The 23,782-nt window shown below is 44.7% G+C and overlaps 2 protein-coding genes across 2 annotated transcripts in view; one reads left to right on the plus strand and one right to left on the minus strand.

Moving 5' to 3' along the window:
• Positions 1-18,697, plus strand: part of LOC139924279 (piezo-type mechanosensitive ion channel component 2-like) — an 87,341-nt gene extending 68,644 nt beyond the window's left edge. The window contains exons 43-51 of the mRNA XM_078282277.1: positions 467-614; positions 865-1,053; positions 1,782-1,874; positions 5,336-5,502; positions 7,300-7,416; positions 15,380-15,459; positions 16,589-16,802; positions 17,027-17,168; positions 17,537-18,697. Coding sequence (XP_078138403.1) covers positions 467-614; positions 865-1,053; positions 1,782-1,874; positions 5,336-5,502; positions 7,300-7,416; positions 15,380-15,459; positions 16,589-16,802; positions 17,027-17,168; positions 17,537-17,638 — 1,252 coding nt within the window. The 3' untranslated portion in view covers positions 17,639-18,697. The remainder of the gene's footprint in view (positions 1-466; positions 615-864; positions 1,054-1,781; positions 1,875-5,335; positions 5,503-7,299; positions 7,417-15,379; positions 15,460-16,588; positions 16,803-17,026; positions 17,169-17,536) is intronic.
• Positions 18,698-23,667: 4,970 nt separating this feature from the next.
• LOC139924265 (guanine nucleotide-binding protein G(olf) subunit alpha-like) overlaps positions 23,668-23,782 on the minus strand; it is a 24,653-nt gene continuing 24,538 nt past the window's right edge. The window contains exon 12 of the mRNA XM_071915268.1: positions 23,668-23,782. This exon is cut by the window's right edge and continues 32 nt beyond it. Coding sequence (XP_071771369.1) covers positions 23,668-23,782 — 115 coding nt within the window.

Below are 23,782 nucleotides of genomic sequence, written 5' to 3' on the forward strand. Positions count from 1 at the left end.
GCAAATAAAAAATGATATATCATCCTACTCCATATTATTATCACCTGCAACCGACCTGCATGCTCTCTATTGATTTTCTGTCTGTCTCTCCACCTGTCTGTCTGTCTGACTGTCTGTCTCTCCACCTGTCTGTCTGTCTGTCTGTGTGTCTGACTGTCTGTCTCTCCACCTGTCTGTCTGTCTGTCTGACTGTCTGTCTCTCCACCTGTCTGTCTGTCTGTCTGATGTCTGTCTCTCCACCTGTCTGTCTGTCTGACTGTCTGTCTCTCCACCTGTCTGTCTGTCTGATGTCTGTCTCTCCACCTGTCTGTCTGTCTGACTGTCTGTCTCTCCACCTGTCTGTCTGACTGTCTGTCTCTCCACCTGTCTGTCTGTCTGACTGTCTGTCTCTCCACCTGTCTGTCTGTCTGATGTCTGTCTCTCCACCTGTCTGACTGTCTGTCTCTCCACCTGTCTGTCTGTCTAGTTTCCGGTTGGTTCCCTTCCTGACGGAGCTGCGGGCGGTGATGGACTGGGTCTGGACGGACACCACTCTGTCTCTGTCCTCCTGGATCTGTGTGGAAGACGTTTACGCCCACAGCTTCGTCTTAAAGTGCTGGAGAGAGTCCGAGAGGGTAGGATGGGTTCTACTACGGTAGAGTAGAGTAGAGTAGAGTAGATTAGATTACACTAGATTTGATTTCACAGTCACTATCAGATTACAGTTTTTTTACAGAAATATATGCAGAATGTTCAGATGTGCAGCTGATCACAGATGGGTCCAAACATGTAAATGTGCATGATTAGCATTTATAATGTAGAACATATACAGGAATATGTACATGTCATGTGTATAGAATCAGGTGTGTGTGTGTGTGTGTGCAGCGCTACCCCCAGCCGCGGGGCCAGAAGAAGAAGCGTGTGGTGAAGTATGGGATGGGCGGTCTGATTGTGGTTCTGCTGATCTGCATCGTCTGGTTTCCTCTGCTCTTCATGTCGCTCGTCAAATCTGTAGCTGGAGTGGTGAACCGACCGCTGGACGTCTCCCTCACCATCACACTGGGAGGCTTCCAGGTACTGCTGTATTACTGTACTACTATACTACTGTACTACAGTACTACTGTATTACTATACTACTGCTACACTACTGCTATACTACCACTATACTGCCACAGTATGCTAGAGTACAGTAGAGTGGTGAACTGACCGCTGGACGTCTCCCTCACCATCACACTGGGAGGCTTCCAGGTACTGCTGTACTACTGTACTACAGTACTACTGTACTACAGTACTACTGTATTACTATGCTACTGCTACACTACTGCTATACTACCACTATACTGCCACAGTATGCTAGAGTACAGTAGAGTGGTGAACTGACCGCTGGACGTCTCCCTCACCATCACTCTGGGAGGCTTACAGTACTACTATACTACTATACTACTGTACTACTATGACACTGTACTACTGTACTACAGCATTACTACACTACTGTACTACTATACTAATGTACTGTACTGTACTATACTACTGCTATACTATAGTACAGTAGTATAGCAGTAGTAATACTTAGTAGTAGTAGTACTAGTAGTACTAGTAGTAATAATAGTTGAGTATAGTATAGTAAGGTACAGTGTACTGGAGTCATATAAGAGTATAGTAGAGTTGTTCAGAGTACGGGCGAGTTTAGTAGCATATGGTACTAGTATAGTAGAGTTTTGTATTTATCTGACTAACCTGTAATAATAACAATAATAATAATAACAACAATAATGACATTAACCAGCGTGTTGTGTCGACAGCCCATCTTCACTATGAGCGCGCAGCAGAACCAGCTCAAAGACTTGACTGAGGAAGACTTCAGCTCCTTCATCAGCACATACAGCTACACTCCTGTAAGTACTGAGGGTTTTAATGTATCTACTGCTGCTGTTATTACTGCTGCTGCTGCTGTTATTACTGCTGCTGCTGCTGTTATTACTGCTGTTATTACTGCTGATACTGTTATTATTACTGCTGCTGCTGTTATTACTGCTGTTATTACTGCTGATACTGTTATTACTGCTGCTGCTGTTGTTACTGCTGTTATTACTACTGCTGCTGCTGTTATTACTGCTGTTATTACTGCTGATACTGTTATTACTGCTGCTGCTGTTATTACTGCTGTTATTACTGCTGATACTGTTATTACTGCTGCTGCTGCTGCTGCTGTTATTACTGCTGTTATTACTACTGCTGCTGCTGTTATTACTGCTGTTATTACTACTGCTGCTGCTGTTATTACTGCTGTTATTACTACTGCTGCTGCTGTTATTACTACTGCTGCTGCTGTTATTACTGCTGCTGCTGCTGTTATTACTGCTGTTATTACTACTGCTGCTGCTGTTATTACTACTGCTGCTGCTGTTATTACTGCTGTTATTACTGCTGATACTGTTATTACTGCTGCTGCTGTTATTACTGCTGTTATTACTACTGCTGCTGCTGTTATTACTGCTGCTGCTGTTATTACTGCTGTTATTACTGCTGATACTGTTATTACTGCTGCTGTTATTACTGCTGTTATTACTGCTGCTGCTGCTGTTATTACTGCTGCTGCTGCTGTTATTACTGCTGTTATTACTACTGCTGCTGCTGTTATTACTGCTGCTGATGTTATTACTGCTGCTACTGAGAGTCATAACAGGTTACAACTTCAGCTCCTTAATCAACACACAGTGACACTGTAAACAGATGAGTACTAGTAACGCTGCTACTGCTACTGCTACCTTCACCACTACGACTACTACTGCTACTACTTGTACTACTATTGCTACTTCTACTACTACTGCAACTACTACTAATACTGCTACCTTCACCACTACTACTACTTGTACTACTGTAGGAAAAACCATAGCTCAAAGATTATATTATTTAATAAGGGAAATTATGAGTTATTAGACATATCCCAAATAGACAAGTATTCGTCCAGCGAACCCATTTCTATGAAGGGACAGATAATAACACAAGGGAAAAGCCCTCTATGTTGGCCAAACACAAGAGGTTGAGTTATTATTATAGTTATAACTATAATTGTTATAATTATTATTACTACAGAATAATTATTTATAAAAGGGCAGCAAGGATCTTTTACGGTTTAGTGATTGATATTGTGAGCAAACAAACACAGAACAGGTTACTTTTAGTATCAAACACATTTATTTCTACTGTTATATCTACAACTACAACTAAGCAGTACTACAGGAAACAACACAAAAGGGAAAAACACAACACAGTCTAGGCAAAGGGGCAAGGGAAAATATCAACAAGCAGTATAACAGAATGAAAATGACATCAGATTATGGATAGACTGAGATAACCAGGCCTATAGATCGTTCCCTGAGAAACAGAAAGTTGAGTGTAATTCAAAATAACGGAGCTTTGGAGGCTATGCCAATTGATAAACGGACCTCTAACAGCAGCAGGAGTAGGGTTGTCAGAAGTACTAAAAATTTGAAACGGATACAATACTCATTTGCAACAGTATCGATACCAGCAGTGCTTTCACTTAATGAAAAATCAAACATTATTCCTCCACCTCCACTAGCCCCCCCCCCCACACACACACACACACACACACACCCTGCACCGCTGCCCACAGCCCCTCCTCTCACTAGTAGCAGTCAGCTGGGTTGTTGCCTCAGTCAGTAAACAACGCTACAGAGTGGTGCCTGCTGATGAAGGGGGTTAACACGTTAAACTTGGCGAAGCACCTTAAGGACCGACACGCCAGTCTATATAAAGAATTTCGAGAGGTTAGCGAAAGCTCCCGTTTCAACATCACTGAAGCATTAAACATTTATCATAAACATTAGCGTACCCTGCACATTAGCCGTTTTAGTTTAGCTAGCAAACCAAACAAGTAGGTTTGCCAGATGCCTGGTTTTTGACCGGACTGTCCGGTTTTCAGATGCATTGTCTGGGCCCGGTCAGAAGGCTCGACCGGACGTTGAAATGTCCGATTAAAATCATTCTGTCAGTAATAACCCACTAACTCTAGCCTTGCTGATTTCTCCCTATCATTGGTGGGTATCTGTTGCTTCAACAAGCTAAAAGTGTTCTGATAGGCTGATGACTAGAGCAGGGGTAATCTGCTGTGTAAATGCAAAGTTTTGAATGAGTTTTATCGGGCCTACGTTATGGAGAAGCGTGCGTCTGTCTGTCTGTCCGTCCATCTGTCTCGTTTGCACCGGGATTTCCCGCTGCGTTGTCGGATATTAAGGGACTAGTTTGGGTCTGTGTCTGTGTTTTTTGCTTAGTTGCTTACAGTCTATGCTGCAGAGGCCAGGAGGCAATATGATGTTTCACCTCCTTGTGCAGTATAAGCTCACTCCCCTCAATAAAAAAGAGCAAATCATGACGGCGATCGACACCTGTCAATCAAAAATGTGTTGTTTGATCTCAGACAACTTTAAAATATTGTTTTCATGTTAAATATACATACATACAACCCTAATCAGGAGACTAAGCAAAGTGAATGGATCGCTGTGATACTTGCTTGTGTCCTGGAGTCTGCTGCGGCCGACGTTGCTGGACTTGAGAGGTGAGCGAGTCTTTGGGAGCCAAGTTGGACGGACTGGACTGGAGTGGAGAAACTCTTGATCAAGCGATCTTGAAACAAGCTAACTCCAAAAAATATTCTCTGGGAACAATTTATAAAGGAATATGGTGTCTCTACCTTTGGATGGCGTTCAGCCAATCAGATTCAGCAGTGGTGCCGTGGGGGGGGGGGGCGTTTTCCCCACCTACTTATCACCATGACCAATGCTGATTTGATCCGGGTGATAGCACCTTTGAAATCTTAGGATTCTCTATTATTTTCACCGAAGTTGTACACTTGGTCATAGTACCTTTCTGGTGTCAGATTTGAAAAGTCAAGATCAAAACAAACAAGTTGATACCAAACTTGGGACCTGTAGTGTCAAGATTAGTAAAGTAATAGTGTTTTGTTCATTGGGGTGAAAGCACGGTCAGCTAGCTTTTATGAGACCTTGCTCATTTGGCGTGACATGAGGTTGTTGTAACCGGCGCCTTGCCCAGGTGCGGATGCGGTCTCTCCGGTGGTACGTATTTGTCGTGGCAGGAGGTCTCTGTTGCCTCAGGAGTGTGGATGTCTTCCTGCTCTTGAAACAGAGGGGCTTGTCTCCTACACTACTATTACTACTTCTACTACTACTACTGCTACCTTCACCACTACCACTACTACTACTACTGCTACTACTTGCACTAGTACTAGTACTACTTACAATACTAGTCTTAGGTGGTTTGTAGTTTTTTGCACCACCAGGTGAGTGTTGGTCTGAACTCTGTTTCCCAGAGTGCCTTGCAGTTCCTGGAGGCCTACAGCAGGGAGGATGTGACGCTGGCGGAGCTGCAGGGAAGCAGCAACTCTCTGTGGACCATCAGTCCTCCCAGCAGGCAGTACCTGACCGAGGTCCTGAACCTGGAGCACTTCCCCCTCACCGTGTCCTGGACCATACAGAGGTCTTCATCACCATCTTCATCTTCATCATCATCATCATTAGTAGTTGTGGTAGTATTTTATTTAGAAAAAAATCTTACAAAGCAATTAGTAAACAGGCATAAAAATAAAAAATAACAGGAAAAAAATGAAATAGTGAGAAGAAAAACATGCAGGTGAATTTATGAAAGGTTTTTTTGATTTTTTTGAAAACCTGGTCACCTTTAGTCTTTAGGGTTAGAGCTCTGTCTGAAGAGCCAAGGCTCCCAGGGAGTTAACAGGTCTGAGCTGTAGCTAGGGGAAAGCATTGGTACGCATTTAAATTATCAGTAGCATCTTGAAATCAATTCTAAAACTGACCGCTGAGTAAAGTGGCCCCTTCTGTTGTGTCAGTCCTTCTGTTAGTCCTTCTTTTAGTCCTTCTGTTAGTCCTGTCAGTCTTTCTGTTAGTCCTTCTGTTGGTCCTTTTGTTGGTCTTTCTGTTAGTCCTTCTGTTGGTCTTTCTGTTAGTCCTTCTGTTGGTCCTTTTGTTGGTCTTTCTGTTGGTCTTTCTGTTAGTCCTTCTGTTAGTCCTTCTGTCAGTCTTTTTGTTAGTCCTTCTGTTGGTCTTTCTGTTAGTCCTTCTGTTGGTCCTTTTGTTGGTCCTTCTGTCGGTCTTTCTGTTAGTCCTTCTGTTGGTCCTTTTGTTGGTCCTTTTGTTGGTCCTTCTGTTGGTCTTTCTGTTAGTCCTTCTGTTAGTCCTTCTGTTAGTCTTTTTGTTAGTCCTTCTGTCGGTCTTTCTGTCAGTCCTGTTGGTCCTTTTGTTGGTCCTTCTGTCGGTCTTTCTGTTAGTCCTTCTGTTGGTCCTTTTGTTGGTCCTTCTGTTAGCCCTTCTGTTAGTCCTGTCGGTCTTTCTGTTAGTCCTTCTAGAGCCACGGCTTGTTGGTTAAGGCAAGTAAATAAGGTGCTACAGTAATCACAAATAGAAAGAAACAAAAGCATGTTCAAGTTAATTTATTTCCATATCCCTACATCACAGCCTGTCTCAAAGGACTTTACAGAGAAAGAGCCTACCTAGATCTGACTGATCAATAATCAATCATAGAACAGAGTGATGTAATACAACTCAATGAGGTAACACAACTCAAGGTAAGGTATTCTTTAGCTGGAGCAAGCATGACTGAAAAGCTTTTTGGAGTATTGTTCAAGGTGTAAACTTGGATCACAAATGACACCTAAGTTTTTAGACTTTTCATTATCAGTTGAAGGACCAAGACACTGCTGAATTTGTCTTGAAATACATTGAAGGCCAAGAACAAGAACTTCGGTTTTGTCAAAGTTTAATTGCAAAAAGTTCTGAGACATCCAGTCCAGAACATACAGTGATGCAGTATGACCACCTTACTTAAGTCTGGGTTTAACTGACAGGTACAGCGGAGTATCATTGGCATAGCAGTGAAGGGAAACAATATGATGGCGGATGAAGTGGTAGCATGTATAGTAAGAATAAAATTGGACCTAACATTGAGCTTTGAGGTACGCCACATCTAACCAAAAGACAGAGGAAACATGGTCACTAATGGAAACACATTTTCTATTTGACAGGTAAGATGGATGTCAAAGTGCTTTCGTCTAGGAGAACTAGCATACCGTTGCTTTCAGCAGATCATTTAGCTTGAGAAGGTTTCAGTGCTGCGGTGCTGAAACTCTTCATAATGTTATTTTCTTCCCAAATATTGGTTGAACCAACATATAGTGTGAGCCAAATATCAGTCTAACTTTATGTGATTCTATGTGTTCGATTTCAGGAAGTTGATTCTCAGTGTTTGTGTTCTAAACAGGAACCTGAGTCTTGGGGCGAAGGCGGAGCTTGCGTCCGGTAAACATGTGACTTTCCTGGATGATCAAACCCGACTGGAGCTGATCCAACTACTGAACGGAACCAGAACACTTCCTGTGTAAGAGAGAGTGAGAGAGCGAGAGCGAGAGAGAGATTAAAAAGAAAGCTTATAAATTCTGGCAACACTTAAACCAATCAGAATTCTTTTATTATGCCAAGTATGTTTGCACATACAAGGAAAGTGACTTGGTGTGGTTGATGCATAAGGTACATAAATATAGCAAAATACAAGAAATATCAAAATATTAACAAAATATTAACAACATATATACAAAATATACACAATGTATTGCACATGTTAATTGTATGGTGAGGTGGGAGATATTGGTGTTGCAGGAACAACAGTGCATGTGTGTGTGTGTGTGTGTGTGTGTGTGTGTGTGTGTGTGAGTGTTTGTGTATGCGTGCAGTGTCGTTTGGGTCAGTGAGAGGCAGAGAGTCAGTGAGAGGCAGGGGGCTTGTTTGTGAGCCCCACTGCCATGGGGAAGAAACTGTTCAGGTGGCGTGAGGTTTTGGTCTTGATAGACCGGAACCTTTTGCCGGATGGAAGTCTTTGGAAGAGGTGGTGACCGGGATGGGAAGGATCAGCGATGATCTTTCCCGCTCTCTTCCTGGTCCTGGAGTTGTACAGTTCCAGTAGAGACGGCAGGTTGCAGCCGATGATCTTCTCGGCTGATCGGATGATCCGCTGCAGTCTGCCTCTGTCCTTGGCGGTGGAGGCAGCGTACCAGACGGTGATCGATGAGGTGAGGATGGACTCGATGGCCGTGTAGAACTGGACCATCGTTTTCTGCGGCATTTTGAGTTTTTTCACCTGCCGCAGGAAGAACATCCTCTGTTGGGCCTTCTTGGTGGTGGCAGTGATGTTCTCCTCCCACCTGAGGTCCTGGGAGATTATTGTTCCCAGGAATCTGAATGACTCCACAGTGTTAACTGGGGAGTCACACATGGTGAGGGGGGCCGTTGGGGCTGGGCTCCTCCTGAAGTCTGCAACCATCTCTACAGTTTTCAGAGCATTCAGCTCCAGGTTGTTCTGGCTGCACCAGGAAGGTGCAGCCAGACGGACTCATCCCCGTTGATTAATCCAATGAGGGTTGTGTCGTCCGCAAACTTCAGGAGTTTTACAGAAGGGTGGCTAGAGGTGCAGTTGTTGGTGTAGAGGGAGAAGAGTAGAGGAGAGAGCACACAGCCTTGTGGGGCCCCAGTCCGGGGCTCAGAGACAAGCTTGCCCATCCGCACGTACTGCTTCCTGTCTGTCAGGAAGTCAGTGATCCACCTGCAGGTGGGCTCAGGCATGTTCAGCTGGGATAGTTTGTCCTGGAGAAGAGCTGGGGCGATGGTATTGAATGCAGAGCTGAAGTCCACAAACAGGATCCTGGCGTAGGTGCCGGGGGAGTCTAGGTGCTGGAGGATGAAGTGGAGTCCCATGTTGACTGCGTCGTCTACAGACCTGTTGGCTCTGTAGGCAAACTGCAGTGGGTCGAGGAGGGGGTCAGTGATGGCCTTGAGGTGGGCCAGCACGAGGCACTCGAAGGTCTTCATTACCACAGAGGTCAGAGCTACTGGTCTGTAGTCATTAAGGCCTGTGATCCTCGGCTTTTTGGGAACGGGGATGATGGTCGATGTTTTGAAGCAGGCAGGTACCATGCATTCGTCCAGTGAGGTGTTAAAGATGTCCGTGAACACTGGAGACAGCTGGTCTGTGCAGTGCTTCAGTGTGGAGGGTGAGCTGCCTTGCGGGGGTTCTGTCTTTTGAAGAGCTTGATAACGTCTCTCTCCAGGATGGAGAGAGGTGTGATGGAGCTGGGGGGGGGCGTGGGCTGTCTGGGGGTGTCTGGGTCTGGAGGGGGGGGTGTCTCTGTCCTGGCTGGAAGAAAGAGGTGTAGAAGCTGTTGAGGGGGGCTGGGTGTGAGGGTCAGAGTCAGGACTGTTCCATTGTCTGTCAAATCTACAGTAGAATTCATTCAGGTCATTTGCAAGTCTGAGGTCATTCATAGAGTGTAGGGATTTGGTTTTATAGTCTGTGATCTCCCGTAGTCCCTTCCAGACTGACGAGGAGTCGTTGGCGGAGACTCGTTGTTCCAGCTTCTTAGAGTACTGTCGTTTGGCCTCCTTAATCGCCTTGCCAAACGTGTAAATAGCCAGTCTAAACCAATCCCTGTCTCCACTCTTGAAAGCCCTCTCCTTCTCCAAACGCAGCTGTCTGAGTCTTGCTGTGAACCAGGGTTTGTCATTGTTATAACTCACCCTGGTGCGTGTTGGAATACAGCTGTCTTCACAGAAGCTGATGTATGACGTCACAGCCTCTGTGTATTCGTCCAGGCTGTTGGAAGCAGTCCTGAAAATGTCCTAGTCTGTGTTATCCAGGCAGTCATGCAGTTCCTCCACTGCTTCTCTGTTGCCCCAATTCTTAGTTCTCCACACAACAGGTTTAGAAAGTTTTAGTTTCTGCCTATATGTTGGGATCAGATGAATAAGAGCGTGGTCAGATAGTCCCAGAGCTGCGCGGGGGACTGCGCGATAAGCTCTGTTGATAGTGCTGTAACAATGATCCACAGTCTTCTCCTCCCTGGTCGGGCATTTAATTAGCTGTTTATATTTGGGGAGTTCGTGGCTTAAGTTGCCCTTGTTAAAGTCCCTGAGGACAATAACTGGGGAGTACGGGTTCCCTCTCTCCACTCCCAATATTTGTTCGGCGAGTTGGCGTTGAGCCTCTTGCACGTCGGCTTGCGGGGGGATGTAAATGCCAGCCAGTATAAAGGAAGTGAATTCACGGGGAGAATAAAACGGTCTGTAGGTCAGGAGAATAAGTTTGTGAAATCACTTTTACATCGTTGCACCAGCCTTGGTTTATATAGAAACAAATCCCTCCACCTTTTGTTTTGTGTGAAAGCTTCGGGTCGCGGTCCGCGCGTAGGAGCTGGAAGCCGGGTAGTTGTACGGCGGAGTCCGGTGTAGAATCACACAGCCACGATTCCGTAAAACACAGAACAGAAGAGAGAGAAAAGTCTCTATGTGGCCTGATAAGAAGACGCAATTCGTCCATTTTGTTGCACAGTGAGCGGACATTTGAGAGGAGTATTCCCGGTAGAGGCGTGCGTAATCCTCTCTCCCTGAAGCGCACTAGGGCCCCGGCGCGCTTGCCTCTCCGTCTCCGCAACACCGCTTGGCCAAGGGCTAGAGCGCCTTTGACCAAAATGTCCCGTAAATCCATGGATGAGGCGAGAAAATTGGGACATAAATCCGATGTTGTCGAGTTCCTGATGTTTATTATCTGGTCCCTCGTGTAGATAGTCCGAGTGGAATCACAATAAACGGAATTAAACACTAAAAACAAACAAAAAAGAGCGCACCAACACACCGTGGCAACTGGTCGCAGCGCCATCTTGGAGATGCAATCAGACCAGCCATCATTAAAATATCAAGCCCTTCTCTGTAGCCAGCACCAAACACAGACCAACACACACCAAACACAGACCAACACAAACGACTCAGACCAACACACCAAGACACAGACCAACACACACCACTCAGACCAACACACACCAAGGCACAGACCAACACACACCAAACACAGACCAACACACCAAGACACAGACCAACACACCAAGACACAGACCAACACACACCAAACACAGACCAACACACACCAAGACTCAGACCAACACACCAAGACACAGACCAACACACACCACTCAGACCAACACACACCAAGGCACAGACCAACACACACCAAACACAGACCAACGCACCAAGACACAGACCAACACACACCAAGACACAGACCAACACACCAAGACACAGACCAACACACACCAAGACTCAGACCAACACACCAAGACACAGACCAACACACACCACTCAGACCAATACACACCAAGGCACAGACCAACACACACCAAACACAGACCAATGCACCAAGACACAGACCAACACACACCAAGACACAGACCAACACACACCAAGACACAGACCAACACACCAAGACTCAGACCAACACAGACCAACACACACCAAGACACAGACCAACACACCAAGACACAGACCAACACACACCAAGACACAGACCAACACACACCAAGACACAGACCAACACACACCAAGACACAGACCAACACACACCAAGACACAGACCAACACACACCAAGACTCAGACCAACACACACCAACACACAGACCAACACACACCAAACACAGACCAACACACACCAAGACACAGACCAACACACACCAAGACACAGACCAACACACACCAAACACAGACCAACACACACCAAGACTCAGACCAACACACCAAGACACAGACCAACACACACCACTCAGACCAACACACCGAGGCACAGACCAACACACACCAAACACAGACCAACACACACCAAGACACAGACCAACACACACCAAGACACAGACCAACACACACCACTCAGACCAACACACCGAGGCACAGACCAACACACACCAAACACAGACCAACACACACCAAGACACAGACCAACACACACCAAGACACAGACCAACACACACCAAACACAGACCAACACACACCAAGACACAGACCAACACACACCAAGACACAGACCAACACACACCAAACACAGACCAACACACACCAAGACACAGACCAACACACACCAAACACAGACCAACACACACCAAACACAGACCAACACACCAAGACACAGACCAACACACACCAAACACAGACCAACACACCAAGACACAGACCAACACACACCAAACACAGACCAACACACACCAAGACACAGACCAACACACACCAAACACAGACCAACACACACCAAACACAGACCAACACACCAAGACACAGACCAACACACACCAAACACAGACCAACACACACCAAGACTCAGACAAACACACACCAAACACAGACCAACACACACCAAACACAGACCAACACACCAAGACACAGACCAACACACACCAAACACAGACCAACACACCAAGACACAGACCAACACACACCAAGACACAGACCAACACACACCAAACACAGACCAACACACACCAAGACACAGACCAACACCCACCAAACACAGACCAACACACACCAAACACAGACCAACACACCAAGACACAGACCAACACACACCAAACACAGACCAACACACCAAGACACAGACCAACACACACCAAACACAGACCAACACACACCAAGACACAGACCAACACACACCAAACACAGACCAACACACACCAAACACAGACCAACACACCAAGACACAGACCAACACACACCAAACACAGACCAACACACACCAAGACTCAGACCAACACACCAAGACACAGACCAACACACCAAGACACAGACCAACACACACCAAGACACAGACCAACACACCAAGACACAGACCAACACACACCAAACACAGACCAACACACACCAAACACAGACCAACACACACCAAGACACAGACCAACACACACCAAACACAGACCAACACACACCAAACAAAGACCAACACACACCAAGACACAGACCAACACACACCAAACACAGACCAACACACACCAAGATACAGACCAACACACACCAAACACAGACCAACACACACCAAGACTCAGACCAACACACCAAGACACAGACCAACACACACCAAGACTCAGACCAACACACACCAAGACACAGACCAACACACACCAAACACAGACCAACACACACCAAGACACAGACCAACACACACCAAGACACAGACCAACACACACCAAGACACAGACCAACACACACCAAACACAGACCAACACACACCAAGACTCAGACCAACACACCAAGACACAGACCAACACACACCAAACACAGACCAACACACACCAAGACACAGACCAACACACACCAAGACACAGACCAACACACACCAAACACAGACCAACACACACCAAACACAGACCAACACACCAAGACACAGACCAACACACACCAAACACAGACCAACACACCAAGACACAGACCAACACACACCAAACACAGACCAACACACCAAGACACAGACCAACACACACCAAACACAGACCAACACACCAAGACACAGACCAACACACACCAAACACAGACCAACACACCAAGACACAGACCAACACACACCAAACACAGACCAACACACACCAAGACACAGACCAACACACACCAAGACACAGACCAACACACACCAAGACACAGACCAACACACACCAAACACAGACCAACACACACCAAGACACAGACCAACACACACCACTCAGACCAACACACACCAAGGCACAGACCAACACACCAAACACAGACCAATGCACCAAGACACAGACCAACACACACCAAGACACAGACCAACACACACCAAACACAGACCAACACACACCAAACACAGACCAACACACCAAGACACAGACCAACACACACCAAACACAGACCAACACACCAAGACACAGACCAACACACACCAAGGCACAGACCAAAACACACCAAGACACAGACCAACACACACCAAGACACAGACCAACACACACCAAACACAGACCAACACACACCAAACACAGACCAACACACCAAGACACAGACCAACACACACCAAACACAGACCAACACACACCAAACACAGACCAACACACCAAGACACAGACCAACACACACCAAACACAGACCAACACACACCAAGACTCAGACCAACACACCAAGACACAGACCAACACACACCAAGACACAGACCAACACACACCAAACACAGACCAACACACACCAAGACTCAGACCAACACACACCAAACACAGACCAACACACACCACTCAGACCAACACACACCAAACACAGACCAACACACACCAAGACACAGACCAACACACACCAAACACAGACCAACACACACCAAGACTCAGACCAACACACCAAACACAGACCAACACACACCAAGACTCAGACCAACACACCAAGGCACAGACCAACACACACCAAACACAGACCAACGCACCAAGACACAGACCAACACACACCAAGACTCAGACCAACACACCAAGACACAGACCAACACACACCAAGACACAGACCAACACACACCAAACACAGACCAACACACACCAAGACTCAGACCAACGCACCAAGACACAGACCAACACACACCAAGACACAGACCAACACACCAAGACACAGACCAACACACACCAAACACAGACCAACACACACCAAGACTCAGACCAACACACCAAGACACAGACCAACACACACCACTCAGACCAACACACACCAAGACACAGACCAATGCACCAAGACACAGACCAACACACACCAAGACACAGACCAACACACACCAAGACACAGACCAACACACCAAGACACAGACCAACACACACCAAGACACAGACCAACACACCAAGACACAGACCAACACACCAAGACACAGACCAACACAGACCAAGACACAGACCAACACACACCAAACACAGACCAACACACACCAAGACACAGACCAACACACACCAAGACACAGACCAACACAGACCAACACACCAAGACACAGACCAACACACACCAAGACACAGACCAACACACCAAGACACAGACCAACACACACCAAGACACAGACCAACACACCAAGACACAGACCAACACACCAAGACACAGACCAACACACACCAAGACACAGACCAACACACACCAAGACACAGACCAACACACCAAGACACAGACCAACACACACCAAGACTCAGACCAACACAGACCAACACACACCAAGACACAGACCAACACACACCAAGACACAGACCAACACACACCAACACACACCAAGACACAGACCAACACACACCAAGACGTATGAGATGTATAATATTTGACTTCTTAATATGATTGTTTATTGTTGATGATTATATTCTTGCAAATGCTTTGGCAACACAAATTGTCTTGTCCTGCCAATAAAGCTTGTTGAGAGAAAGAAGAGAGGGATGTCTGCTTTAAAAGGTGACCACTGTGTGTGTGTGTGTGTGTGTGTGTGTGTGTGTGTGTGTGTGTGTGTGTGTGTGTGTGTTTTCAGGGTGATACAGGAGGTTCTTCCATGTTTCCTTCGAGCGCCCAGTGACTCCAACGCCAAACCCATCGACCAGCTGTACACAGGTACACACTTATGAAGTTTTACAGACATTTACAGTACACACTATACTACTAGATTTGCCTGGGTCCAGACCTTTGAATCCACCGACTCCACCAGTTGACTGCTTCTGGTCTGGCATCGTGACATGAAACAGCGGTTTCTCGGTTGAAAAATGATCGGTCCAATGAGCGCCGGGGGGGACTAACGATTAGCCAATCAGCGCCACGGGCGGGACTAACGGCGTTGTCAAGCTGTTGTCAAGCGTTGTCAAGCTGTGCGCTGGAACCAAGGAGGAGTAATAACAACAATGGCGACCGCTGTAGACAAGATGCTATCGAGGCTGTTTACATAGACGGCATGTCTTCTCAATATCGCCCGACGTCGTACTTTCTTTTTACTTCGCTCCGTGTTGTCAAAGATGCTCTATACTTTCTGAACCGTCTCTGGTGTTGTCATGGCTACGCATCAGTGTCGACTTAAAATGACGTTAGATTCAGGCGGATACGTTGGTCTCTAGTGATTGGTTAGGGAAAATCGAATCCCCCTCCCCCACGGAAATCGGTTAGAGTGGAGGCAATGTCAGACTGAAGATGGAAATGGAGTGTAACAAGTTGACAATTCTGTCTGATATCAGGCAACTACTAGATACTAGTATACTATACTAGTCCTAGTATATGTATGCTAGTGTGTTCTATAGTCTTAGTGTACTATGTAGTATACTATATGTTCTATAGTCTTAGTGTACTATGTGGTATACTATGTGTTCTATAGTCCTACCTTAAGATGTAGTAATCTAGACAGTGCTACTATATACTGTCATTCTATGTAGTACCACATGTAATGTATGTAATAATGTTCTATACTCCTACTAATCCTATTATACTATGTGGTATTCTACAGTCCTAGTATACCAACTAGTATTCTACAGTCTAGTATGTACATGTAAACTATGTACTAACACTATATGTAGTGTTATATACAGTACTACTCTACTATGTAGTATAGTAGGTAGTGTTCTATAGTAGTAGTGTACTGTGTTTTGGTTTACACAGTACTGTTATACTATGTAGTAGTACTACAGCTTCTTCTCCTCCAATCATGTGGCTCCTCTCCCTCCTCCAATCATGTGGCTCCTCTCTCTCCTCCAATCAGACGACCGCTTCAAGGACATCCTGTTGGCGTTGGAGCGGTCGACCAATCAGAGCCAAGAAATCCAGGAGTGGTGGATAGTCGACCAACCAGCTGACAGCTTGGTCCCCTTGATGGGCGGAGCTACTGTGACTGACAGGAGGGAGGCGGGGCTTCAACTGTTTGTCTTCAGTGATAAAGTCAGTCCTCCAAGTCTGGGCTTCCTGGCAGGATATGGGTACGCACACACTCACACTCACACACACACACACACACACACACACACACACCAGTGTGTCTCTCTACCCCTCCTCTCTAGTCCTCTGTCCTCTGCAGTATAATGGGCCTGTATGTCTCTCTGTATGTCTCTCCCTGCAGTATAATGGGCCTGTATGTCTCTCTGTATGTCTCTCCCTGCAGTATAATGGGCCTGTATGTCTCTCTGTATGTCTCTCCCTGCAGTATAATGGGCCTGTATGCGTCGGTGGTGTTGGTGATAGGGAAGTTCGTCAGAGAGTTCTTCAGTGGGATCAGTCACTCCATCATGTTCGAGGAGCTTCCCTGCGTCGACCGGATCCTCAAACTCTGCACCGACATCTTCCTGGTACACAACAAATCTTTATTGACAAGAACCGGCTGACAGCCTGCGCTGTGTTAGTTCTCCAGTGTCCAGTCCAGTCCAGCAGTCCAGACAATCACTGTTTTAATCTGTGTGTTGATCTGATTGGTTGCTGTGTGTTAATCTGATTGGCTGCTGCGTGTTGATCTGATTGGCTGCTGTGTGTTAATCTGATTGGCTGCTGCGTGTTAATCTGATTGGCTGCTGCGTGTTGATCTGATTGGTTGCTGCGTGTTGATCTGATTGGCTGCTGCGTGTTAATCTGATTGGCTGCTGCGTGTTGATCTGATTGGCTGCTGCGTGTTAATCTGATTGGTTGCTGCGTGTTGATCTGATTGGCTGCTGTGTTGCAGGTGAGAGAGACTGGAGAACTGGAGTTGGAGGAGGAACTTTACGCCAAACTGATCTTCCTCTACCGATCTCCAGAAACCCTGATCAAATGGACAAGGCGCTGACATCATGGATCAATACACTATTAATGATCAATATCAGTTATTGTCTATGGATATAAAACAGAGGAACAAACTTCAGAGAAATCATGTTTTAGAATAAAATCAGATATAACTGGAGATAAAAGACCAAACTGAATTTAGAGCCAAGGTTCTGTGAGTACTGTAGTAATACTGTAGTCCAGGATTACACAGGAGTACTGTAGTCCATGAGTACTGTAGTAGTACTGTAGTCCAGGATTACACAGGAGTACTGTAGTAGTACTGTACAATTACTGTAGTAGTACTGTAGTCCAGGAGTACTGTAGGTAGTACTGTAGTAGTACTGTAGTAGTACTGTAGTCCAGGAGTACTGTAGTAGTACTGTAGTAGTACTGTAGTAGTACTGTACTCGTAAGGTAGTCCAGAATTACACAGTAGTATTGTAGTAGTACTGTAGTAGTACGGTAGTCCAGGATTACACAGGAGTACTGTAGTAGTACTGTAGTAGTACTGTACTAGTAAGGTAGTCCAGAATTACACAGTAGTACTGTAGTAGTACTGTAGGAGCTGTAGAAGCTGCAGGAGGGCCAGTGGACCAATAAGATCTGTTGGAGGGCCAGTGGACCAATAAGATCTGTTGGAGGGCAGGGCTAAGCCTGGCACTTCCTGATGATTTCCAAACTGATCTGTGAGCTGCATCACACACCACTAAATTATAGTGACATCACATCACACTACAGTGACATCACATCACACTACAGTGACATCACATCACATTACAGTGACATCACATCACACTACAGGGACATCACATAAAATTACACTGACATCACATTACATTAGTGATGTCATGTTATATTACAGTGACATCACATTACTTTGACATCACATTACAGTGACATCACATTACAGTGACATCCCGTTACATCACAGTGACATCACATTACAGTGACATCACATTACAGTGACATCACACTACATTACATTGACATCACATGACGTCCTGCTCCTCCTCCCAGTGTCTCAACAGAACATGTAATCTTCATTGTGACTGTCCATGTTAAAGTGTGTAATAAAGTTGTGATACTGGGACCAACTGAACTCTGCTTTACTGGGATGGGACTCTTCTTCTAATACTTTATTAGTAGACAGACAGGAAAGACTGGGAGACAGAGGGTGACATGCGACAGAGGACTCGGGTCGGACTGGAACCCGGACGTGTTTACATGGTGTCTGTCTTCACCCACTGAGACACACACACACACACACACACACACGGTTTACATGGTGTCTGTCTTCACCCACTGAGACACACACACACACACACACACACACGGTTTACATGGTGCCTGTCTTCACCCACTGAGACACACACACACACACGGTTTACATAGTGTCTGTCTTCACCCACTGAGACACACACACACACACACACACACACACGGTTTACATGGTGTCTGTCTTCACCCACCAAGACACACACACACACACACACACACACACGGTTTACATGGTGTCTGTCTTCACCCACCAAGACACACACACACACACACACACACACACACACGGTTTACATGGTGTCTGTCTTCACCCACCGAGACACCAGGACGCTCCGAGACACTCTGGATCTAATAAAATGTTTGTTAAGAGGAGTTGGACTGAGTGGAGATCGAACCAACGGGGAGAAGAGGACAAACTCAAACATGGAGATACTGATTATCTGAAGGCAGAGAGAGAGAGACGGAGAGAGAGGGAGAGAGAGAGAGTGAGAGAGAGAGAGAGAGACAGAGCGAGAGAGACAGAAAGAGAGAGAGCGGTTTAGGGAGTAATGGGAGTTGTCTCTCTCTTTCTATGTCTCTTTCTATGTCGCTCGTCCAAAGGAAAGTGAGGCTGTAAAGTTTGTATTTTTACATAAATTAACCCAAATCTGATTCCTACAAACTTAAACATCATCAGATCTTACTATGAATTTGAAAAAATCTTCCTCATTGAGAAGAATATCATTAGATTTGGATTTACAATGGAAACCCACATTTTTTACAGCCTGGCTTTCCTGTGGGCGAGAGACACCGACAGAGACAAAGAAAGAGAGAGAAAACACAGAGTTGTCACAGAAGCACACTGTAAAAAATGAATCCCTAAATCGCAGTGTCTCTCTCTCTGTCTCCCTCTCTCTCTGTCACATATTTTCATGTTATTCATGCCAATACTCAGATGTTACAGTCCTCTGACAGACATTAGGCGACTCGTATGTGCATTATTAGATTTAGTTGTGTAAACACACACACACACACACACACACACACACAGAAACCTTCAAAGAGCCGTAACTCCCGTCACTAACGAACGTCTCGACCTTCAGCTGCTTCCTGCTTCCTGTTCCAGGTGATTCATTTCCTGTTGTGATGTCAGTGAAGACAGACTCTGTTTTGTTGTCTAATGGTTTTATTAAAGTAGAAATACAGTTGAAACAGTACAAAGTGGCTGACATCATCATCCTCTTCCTGGTATTCTCATTAATATTCATGACTGAAAAAAACACTAATGATTACTCATGGAAATGAAGGATTATTTATTGAAATATGCTAACGATTACTTATTAAACATGTCACTGATTACTCAATAAAATATGTAAATCATTACTCATCAGTACATGTAAAGGCCCACTCACATCTAGAAGGATAACTATAAAGATAACAATAACTATAAAGATAACAATAACTATAAAGATAACGATAACTATAAGATAATGATAACTAAAGACAACGATAACTATAAAGATTACGATAAGATAACTATAACTATAAAGATAACGATAACTATAAGATAACTATAACTATAAAGATAACGATAACTATAAGATAACTATAACTATAAGATAACTATAACTATAAAGATAACGATAACTATAAGATAACTATAACTATAAAGATAACGATAACTATAAGATAACTATAACTATAAGATAACTATAACTATAAAGATAATGATAACTAAAGACAACGATAACTACAAAGATTACGATAAGATAACTATAACTATAAAGATAACGATAACTATAAGATAACTATAACTATAAAGATAACGATAACTATAAGATAACTATAACTATAAGATAACTAACTATAAAGATTTAAATCGTTCTCAGTAAACAGAACGTCTGTGTTCACACTACAACTATAACTATAAAAACAGCGATCGCGGAGCGATCTGACAGAGACCATCGGCTCTAAACATGTTGAGGAGAAACGTGACGAACCGGTCGGGATGAAGAGCTGCTGGGATCAGCGGCGAGGCGTTCACTGACCCGGAAGCTAGTTAACTCGCTAACTAGAGGATTTGCTAGTTATCTAACTAACAAAACAGCATCATGTGTTGAACCTGATCTGCTGAGGGCAAATGTGTTATTATCCTATCTTTTATCTAGTATCCTATCTTTTATCTGTTATCCTATCTTTTATCTGTTATCCTATCTTTTATCTAGTATCCTATCTTTTATCTGTTATCCTATCTTTTATCTAGTATTCTATCTTTTATCTGTTATCCTATCTTTTATCTAGTATCCTATCTTTTATCTGTTATCCTATCTCTTTAATGTCTCTGACCGGGAGCTAACAGTGTGTCCCTCCAGTATTGAAAACCTGTTTATCCACGGTGAAGTTCAGGTGTTTCTCTCAACATGGAGACGCCTCTTTGATCCACAGCAGTGTGTTCAGAGTCACCTGGTAAAGACATGAACAGCTTCACTTGGTGACTTCCACCAGCTTTCATATAAACAAAGCACAATAATGTCATGAAAGCGCCGTAAAAGAGCATTATTGATTCTGCAGCTCTTCTCTCTTTTGCTGTAATTCATGAACCCAAATCCTTCGGCTGTGTCGTTATTTACTTTAGAGCGCGAGTAAAATAAAAGTATGACGGTAAAGTCATCATGCTCCATATTTTCTCTGAATATTCCCGACGATATCATTGTAGTGTGAACGCTGTGAGCAACAGCATATGATAATAGTTTAGTTATCTTTATAGTTGTTGCTCTAGGTGTGAATGGGCCTTTAGAGCTCATAAATATGTAAATGTTTACTCATTAAATATGTAAATGTTTACTCATTAAATATGTAAATGTTTACTCATTAAATATGCAAATTATTAACTGAAACATGTTAATGATTCCTGCTCCAGTGGAGAAAATGTCTAATCTTCATTAATGAATGTCAAACTGGACTACAGACAATCCCATGATTCCTGTTGACTGTTTGGTGACCAGTTCATCTGTTCAGTAACAGTACCATAGTACTACAGTAGTACTACTACAATAGTACTACAGTACCATAGTACTACAGTAGTACTACAGTATTATACTGCTATACACAGATACTAGTGCAGAGCCTTATAGACAGAGTTGGTTCAGGCACCACATCAGGATCTGGAGGTTTTAGGAGGTAGGAGGGTTCGTTAGGAAGTAGGAGGGTTCGTTAGGAGGTAGGAGGATTCGTTAGGAAGTAGGAGGGGTCGTTAGGAAGTCGGAGGGTTCATTAGGAGGTAGGAGGGTTCGTTAGGAAGTCGGAGGGTTCGTTAGGAGATAGGAGCGTAGGTTAGGAGGTAGAAGGGTTCGTTAGGAGGGTTTGTTAGGAGGTAGGAGGGTTTGTTAGGAAGTAGGAGGGTTTGTTAGGAGATAGAAGCATAGGTTAGGAGGTAGAAGGGTTCGTTAGGAGGGTTTGTTAGGAGGTAGGAGGGTTCGTTAGGAGACAAGAGGGTTCGTTAGGAGGGTTTGTTAGGAGGTAGGAGGGTAGGTTAGGCGGTAGGAGGGTTTGTTAGGAGGGTTTGTTAGGAGGTAGGAGGGTTCGTTAGGAGACAAGAGGGTTTGTTAGAAGGTAGGAGGGTTCGTTAGGAGATAGGAGGGTAGGTTAGGCGGTAGGAGGGTTTGTTAGGAGGGTTCGTTAGGCGGTAGGAGGGTTTGTTAGGAGGGTTCGTTAGGCGATAGGAGGGTTCGTTAGGAGGGTTTGTTAGGGTTCGTTAGGAGGTAGGAGGGTTTGTTAGGAGACAGGGGGGGTTCGTTGGGAGACAGGAGGGTTCGTTAGGAGATAGGAGGATCATTAGGAGATAGGAGGGTTGTTTTTGAGACAGTTGAACTTTTCCCTCCAGATTTGTTTTCACTGACGCTTGACGTTATCTGGCTCTGGAACACCCAATCAGAGAACAGATCAGACCAGACCAGCCAATCCCAGAGAGATTATTAACTCCACCCACCTGGTAGAAAAGGCACAAAGTATAATAATAATAATAATAAGAATAATAATAATAACAATAACGGACTCATCCTCCCTGCTGTACAAGTTCAGAAACAGATTAAAAAATATATTTTGATTCTAATATTTATAGAAGTAAAACTATTTTAAAGCTATTTTACTAAACTCCGTCCCCACAGTTCCATATTGTATGTCATATATCAGTCAGACTGTTCCCATGGCAACCACAGTAAAACAAGCAGAATGTAATAAATATGGTAGTGCTACATCATCGTCATGACAACACTTCCTGTATTTCTTTCCATTGTAACTCCACTACCCACAAACCCCTTCATCAGGAAGTACAGCGAGAGAGACGGAGGAAAACAAAAACCAAAGTGAGGCTGGAAAAAAGAGGAAAAAACAAAAACAGAGAGAGAGAAAGAAAGAAAGAAAGACAGACAGACAGACAGACAGACGGACAGAAAGGCAAACGGAGGCAGATACTCTATTCTCTCTCTGTCTATCCTCATCAATAGTCAATATTCACCAATCAATCACATCCCATTCCAAACAACTAAACTTAGTCTCCTGTTTCTACATAGAAATACATGTTACATGTGTCATCATATACAGAATATATAATCTATAATATTAGTATCAGAACATCCTAAATGATCGCTTATCTATCAATATTGATTACCAATCAGTATTGATGACCTATTAGTACCACAGATTAACTCATAGATTAGCCGGTTCAAATCAACTATGAATATTGCAGTGTGTTTCCAGACTATCTGAAGGGGGCGGGGCCGGCGGACCGACCAATCAGAGCAGCTCGTACTGCCGGAGGTGCATGCGCTGGATGATGTCACGACAGTCGTTGAAAACTCGCCGGATGTTTTCGGTGTCGATGGCGCAGGTGAAGTGAGGATAACAGTAA

This window comes from Centroberyx gerrardi, unplaced genomic scaffold (assembly GCF_048128805.1).
Source record: "Centroberyx gerrardi isolate f3 unplaced genomic scaffold, fCenGer3.hap1.cur.20231027 Scaffold_59, whole genome shotgun sequence".
Lineage (NCBI taxonomy): Eukaryota > Metazoa > Chordata > Actinopteri > Beryciformes > Berycidae > Centroberyx > Centroberyx gerrardi.